Source organism: Guillardia theta (genome assembly GCF_000315625.1).
Source record: "Guillardia theta CCMP2712 unplaced genomic scaffold GUITHscaffold_51, whole genome shotgun sequence".
Taxonomy (NCBI): domain Eukaryota; class Cryptophyceae; order Pyrenomonadales; family Geminigeraceae; genus Guillardia; species Guillardia theta.
The window spans coordinates 525,606-531,802 of record NW_005434623.1 but is presented as its reverse complement, the minus strand read 5'-3'; the positions used below and the strand labels follow the sequence as shown (position 1 = coordinate 531,802).

Here is a 6,197-nt window from a genome sequence, read left to right as displayed (position 1 = left end):
GGGGTCCAAACCCAGAGCCAGAGAATAGAACCGGAGGAGAGAAGAGAGAGATGGGAGAGAGGAGGGGAGGGAGGGGTGAGGGTGCAGGGATGTAGAGAGGGAGGAGAGGGTGAAGAACCTGACAGACAAGACTTTCCTCAGGCTCGTGGGTTGTCCATGAAGGCAGGTAGGCAGGAGCCGCTTGAGGGAGCCCACACGTTCAATTGCACGCGAGAAATGTCGAGGTTTCGTCGGACGGCTCATTGCGGCTGTTTCGGAGCTCTAGAGAAGGCGTGAGCAGCTTTAGATAAGTGTCTTGGAGCTCTAGAGCAGCTGTCTTCCGGCATCGTCCAACTCCACCCCATGTGCTTCGAAGAGAACTCAGAGGGCAACGGGGAGGACAAGAGCCCGGTCTCCCCGGCCCCGGCAGCTGGCTTGTCTCAAAGCATGCCCTTGCAGCGCATAGGAAGCGCCAAGGACGACAGGACGTCTGAAGCCGAGGAGGAGCAGCACATTTCTATGCAGATGACTGAGTGGCTGAGCACCCTGCCGGCGTCCATGCCAGTTCACCGAGGACAAGTGCTGATCATTCCCCAGTCGCCCTACAGGCAGAATCAAACCGAAAACAACTTGATGAAGAAGAAGCAAGTCGTTCCTAACTTGTCGCGATTGGATGTGGTCGAGCTTGACTGCAATGACGAGGAGATTCATCCCTCCGGAGCAGCAGCGCACTCCAAGCAAGGGAACAAGGGCGAGGAGGAGGAAGCGAGCTATGGCCAGGAGTCTCTGGTGTACGTCTCTCCGACTGAGAGGAGGCTGAGGAGAGAGTGCGAGCAGCTGAACGAGTTCTTGCAGCGCTCCCAAACCGAGCTGATGAAGGTGAAGACGAAGCGACACAGGTACCTGGACTCGGACAGGATGAATCGATCCGAGCTGATGCAGACCAAGTATCTCTTCGGCCACAAGAGAGCGGAGGCGAAAGATGACCAGCCGCGCAGCATGCAGGCTGAGAGCTGGTCGTCGACTCGCGGTCAGATGCCATACATGTTGAACTCATCCGATTTGGAGAGGAAGCAGATGTCTCAGAACACAACCGTCAGTCAGAAGAGAACCGGTTCTCTCCGCTCGTCCACCCTCGAGACTCCAAGGATCGCTCGAACTCCATACTCAGACGAAAACAAACAAAGATTCTTCACTCCTCGCCCTCCCTCAGCTGCTAAGTCTGTGACGGAGAGTCCTCTAGCCAAGTCGCTCAGGTTTGACCGCACCGCAACAGCTTCCCCTTATAGTCTTCGCCTCCGCTTCGTGAGCTCGCCTGGGGCGAAGACAGAGACTGTACTGTCGAAGAGCGCCTTGTCGAGCGGGAAGGAGGAGGTGAGGACGGACGAACACAGGCAGCACGAGGCTCCTGCCGACAACTCCTCGCGTCCTTTGAGTGCAGGGGCGAGAGCGCAGGAGGTGAACTTGACAAGGGAGAAGATTTCTCTTGAGAACTTCGAAGACTATCCTGAGAGAAACATCAACAGCCCTCACTCCGTGTTGGCGATGAAACGATTCGGTGTCTTACAAGAAGACATCCTTCCTCGTCCCTTGGAATACTACCGCGATCTTGACATGAACAGCTCTCTCCATAGCAAGGCGTCGCCGAGGAAGGACAAGCTGGACCCGATGTTCCTCATCCAGCTGAGAATGGAGTTCGACGAGAAGTCACGACTGAACCTGCTGGACAAGCTAAGGGCCGAGAGGCTCCGTCACCGGCAAGCTCACGCCATCCTCATCACCGAAGGAAGCACAGCAAGCGGCGCCCCCCCGAGCTCAAGGCCTTCGGAGCTGCTGCGAGACAGAACTACATTGCTGAGCCCTCCGCCAACACCCATCGCGTACATGCGCGAGGGATTGCCTCCTACAGCGAGGACTTGGCGACGACTCTGAGCGAGCGATCGAGAATCAAGTCAAGAAAGCTGCACCAGTTAGAGAGGAGGAGAATGCAAACAGCGATACGAAAACAGATCCAGCTGAAAGACAAAGTCGACGAGCTGCAGGAGAAACTAGTGAGTGAGCTTGATGGGCTGTTTTCGTGCTGGTTACATCCCGAGGTCTACCTGCTAACATCCTGTCCAGGTGTCAAAATTCAGCAACAGGGTGAATCAGATCGAGCTGAAGAAACGAAAGCTGAGGGAGAATCGAGAGCGCAAGGAGGTGATGTATCTACGATGCAACGAGACTGGGACGCTGATTGAAGGTCTTTGTCATGTTTGGCGCAGATCGAGCACTACCAACGAAGTTCCGTCATGAAAGCAGAACGAGACAGATTGTTCGAGCTCAAGAAAGCGAAGATGATCGAGAAGAATGACACGGCTGAAATCCTCCACCAAGAGGTTGCACAGGAGTGTCGCTCACCATCTCCTTTGACTCTCGCTCCAGGCTGTTGAGCAAGTGCGCAAACGACTACAACTGAAGGCAGAGATTGACAACATCAAACAAGAGCACCAGATTAAGATGATGAAGATGGCTGAACGAGCAAGCCTCTACAAGGTCTAACTTGCTCCTGCCCTGCCTTCACTCTTGACTCGTCGATTCCAGAGGCAACTGGTGGAGGAGAAGCTGGCGCGCGCTCAAGAGACTTCGATCAAGATGATGAAGCAGAGAGAGCAGATCGTGTCAGAGAGGTTGAAGATGAAGCAGATGGTGATGGAGGAGCGCGAGTACGTCAACGAGCTCGTCGAGTCCTTCCAGACTACCGGGAAGTTCAAGAAGAGCGCCGACGGGCAAGAGAGTCAAGTGGTCAAGGAGGTGCTGAACCTTGACACGGACTCCCTGCCGATAGACTTTGTCGACCGCAACCGAAAGGCTCGCTTGCTAGAGAACCAGAAGCCGTTCTTAGACTCGGTAGCCAAGGGAGACTACAGGTACTATAAGTTTCGCCATAGGGTCACCAAGGGAAGGATCACAGTGCTGCTCAAGACCAAGAAAGGAGACCCTGACCTGTTCATCGGGAACAATCAGTGCCCCTTCCCTACAAAGCAGAAGAACGTCTGGAAGAAGTCAGAGTTCGGAGACGACAAGATCATTCTGCATCCTTTCGATCAAGGCTTCGTTGTGGGATACATCTACATCGGCGTGTTTGGCTTCACAGATGCGGAGTACGCCATATCCTTGAAATGGAAGTCCTCCGACGAGAAAGACTTCCGCAAGTTCGAGAGGACGACGATGAAACAAGCGCACAAGATCGCAGAGGAAGGTGAGGTGGAAGAGGAGGAGGAGGACAAGGATGGCAACAAGAATATCGTCGACATGGGATGGCAAGAAGTTGTGGAGCTGATGGAGATGCTCAACATCGATGAGTCGGTTCGGGAGGTTGTGCGGCAAGAGCGAGTACCAGGAAGTCAGATCAGAGCCATGTCTCTCGATGAGCTGATGCAAGACCTTAACATGTCCAAGCTCCAAGCAAAACGACTCTTAATGACAATGGACGAGCAGTCGGCTGATGCGAGTGTTTGTACATGAGAAGACATGTTGTGAGAATAAACTGAGTTATTGTTTTCATAAGGATTCTTCTGCTTGCTCACTCAAACTCAATGAGTTGATTGCTCGACTGCCAGCTGAACTTGGAAGTCTTCAAAACGTTGCGAGCCAGGAAGTTGAGCGACCTCAAGGTCTCATCCTTACTCACGAAGACAAGGAGCTTTATTGTCATCATTGGGAGGGTGTCAAATTTTCAAATACTCTCATGAAACAATTTCATCAAACATTGTCAACTTCAAACGTCATTTCTTTCACTTCATGCTACAAATTCTAAGAATTCCGGAAGAACTCGATGCTTTCAATCAGGCAAAGATTGAGACGCTTTCTTTCACGGCATATCACAAACAATCGAATGCAACCGAGCAAAACAGCAACTGCAGAGCAACCTTTGTCACTTACAAGGGCAAATCTCATTTGCAGTTGAAGATAAATACGTAGATCAGGAGAATATGACAGATTGGGATCAAGAGCACGAGCACGAGTAGGAGACATCGTCAGAGAGAGAAACTAGAAGCAGCAGAAAGGCGTTGCGATGATTCACAGACGTAGATCACATCATGGCAAAGAGGAAAAGCAGGTAGGAGATAGTAGGGACATACCAAGATGACATATCACGAGAAAGAGCAGCAGCAGCAGCAGCAGCAGCAGCAGCAGCAGCAGCAGCAGCAGCGAGTGGAGGAGGAGCAGGAGGAGGAGGAGGAGGCAGGAGGCAGGAGGCAGGAGGGAGGATCGTGTTGGTTCATGTTGGATGCTGCTGAAGCTGATCCTACTGCCATGCCACCATGAGAGCTCCAAATGACAACTAGTGTTGAGTAAAGAAGTGTTGAGAGGGTGGGTGGTGGGGGGGGAGATTCTGGGGTGGAGATGAAACTTCTCGCGACAGTACAAACTAGCCTTAAAAAGGAGGGTGGGGTAGAGGGAATATGTCTATTGGTGGTCATAAGTAGGGGTGATATCATGGAGAAATAGGGGTGAGATGCGAAGGATGGGGGTTCAAGGGAAAACCAGGGGGTGGTCCCATCTGGAGGTGGCGGCCACTAAAAATATCCCCACCTTCCCAAGTAGCTTTTACTCCCGCCAAGTACCCTTATGACCCCTCAAATACTTATTAAAATGACCCGTACTTGTCAGTACCCCACCCACTATCATTCAGAGTTTTAACTTGTGTGTAAGGCCATCAGCTTTACCAGGGTACCACCATAGCTACAAATCTGATCCCCTTGACAGAATGAAGACCCCCCTTATATCTGGTATGTACCCCCACTTTTGATACCTCAACTCTCATTCTTGGCACCCACTACCCCCTTTCTGAACCCACCCCCATGTCATCGCCCACACGATCCAACCCTCCTCCCCTCATCAAACGGAAGTGAATGACCCCTACCCCCTGTCGTCTTAAATATCGCTAGATTACCCTCACAAAAACGCGGAAATAGAGGGGAGGATAGACCACCCCACCCACCATCAAGGGAGGAGGGGAAAAAATCAACAACCCAAGAACTCGGCCCGAGAGTTGAGGAAACACCAGCAAGAAAATCCGAGGAGAGGAAAACAACGAAGAGAGAACAGGAGACAAGACAAGACAAGACAAGACAAGACAAGACAAGACAAGACAAGACAAGACAAGACAAGACAAGACAAGACAAGACAAGACAAGACAAGACAAGACAAGATAGAAGATACTGTGACGAACAAGAAAGGCAATTGATAATATCAGCAAGCGAGAAAAATGATGACAAGTGAACGAAGAGGGTCCATCGAACGGACTCTGTCCATCAGCTCCAAGAGCATCGATGCTCTGTACAACGAAGGAGTGAAACTTCACAAGGCTGGACAGTTGGAAGAAGCAGAGAGCTGCTGGCGGGAAGGCATTAGGAGGAACCGCAAGCATGTAAGACACTTCTCATGTTGCATGCTCGGAGATACTTCTTCTGTTGTTGCTTGTGCTGCTGCCATGACCTTGTCCTCTGCTTCCCTCTCTCAGAAAGACTCATAGCGTGTTGCAGGTTCCTTGTCTAGTCGGCCTGGGGTCGCTGCTTGTGGAGGAGGGGAACAAGGAGGAAGGAGAGAAGCTACTGGCTGAAGCCACAGGCGTCCTGCTGTGCCCCTCCTTCGTTTCCGTTCCTGTTGGTCGGACGCACTCGGGAGGAGCGCTGGATGGTCTGGTGACGATGAAAGATCTGCATCCTCCCAAGCCTGTGATGAGAAGCAAATTCCATGTGGGAGCAGACGCTGTGATTGCTGTGCATCGGATGGAGAAAGAGGCACAGAGGGCAAGGGAAAGGAGGCAGACGGAGGAAAACAGCTTCGAACGTGCGAAGAGCAACTGAACGCAAGAAGGAGAGGGGGAGGGGGAGGGTGGAAGGGTGCGATTCATGTACATACAGGATGTGATAATACATGTAAAGTGGCAAGTTGAAGATGGTCGGGCATGTGAAGGAGAGGAGGGGAAGACTATCTCACAAGTGGGGCCGAGAGGAGGAGAGGAGAGGAGACACAGCGCATGCATCCTCTCCTCAAGGGCCATGTGCTCCTGGATTGAGAGGCTCATGAAGAGCGTCGACCGAGCGATCTGGTACAAGAGTGAGAGGGGAGAAAGTGGAAGGGAGGAGGCAGGGGAGGAGGGGAGGGAGGGAGGAGGCGAGGGACGCAGGGGACAGGGTGGAAGAGGAGAGATGTAGAAGGGAAGGGAC

General features: G+C 52.3%; 2 protein-coding genes across 2 annotated transcripts in view; one reads left to right on the top strand and one right to left on the bottom strand.

The window, feature by feature from the left end:
* Window positions 1-426: 426 nt before the first annotated feature.
* Window positions 427-3,486, top strand: GUITHDRAFT_111402 (hypothetical protein; the record flags this gene model as incomplete). The annotated part of the gene is made up of 6 exons (XM_005829653.1): window positions 427-1,685; window positions 1,766-2,030; window positions 2,101-2,178; window positions 2,244-2,357; window positions 2,404-2,514; window positions 2,563-3,486. The coding sequence occupies 6 exons, from the start codon at window positions 427-429 to the stop codon at window positions 3,484-3,486; spliced, it is 2,751 nt and encodes a 916-aa protein (XP_005829710.1).
* A 2,534-nt stretch (window positions 3,487-6,020) lies between these two features.
* Window positions 6,021-6,197, bottom strand: part of GUITHDRAFT_164085 (hypothetical protein) — a gene marked incomplete at both ends in the record, with an annotated part of 5,407 nt that continues 5,230 nt past the window's right edge. The window contains one exon of the mRNA XM_005829652.1: window positions 6,021-6,076. Coding sequence (XP_005829709.1) covers window positions 6,023-6,076 — 54 coding nt within the window. The remainder of the gene's footprint in view (window positions 6,077-6,197) is intronic.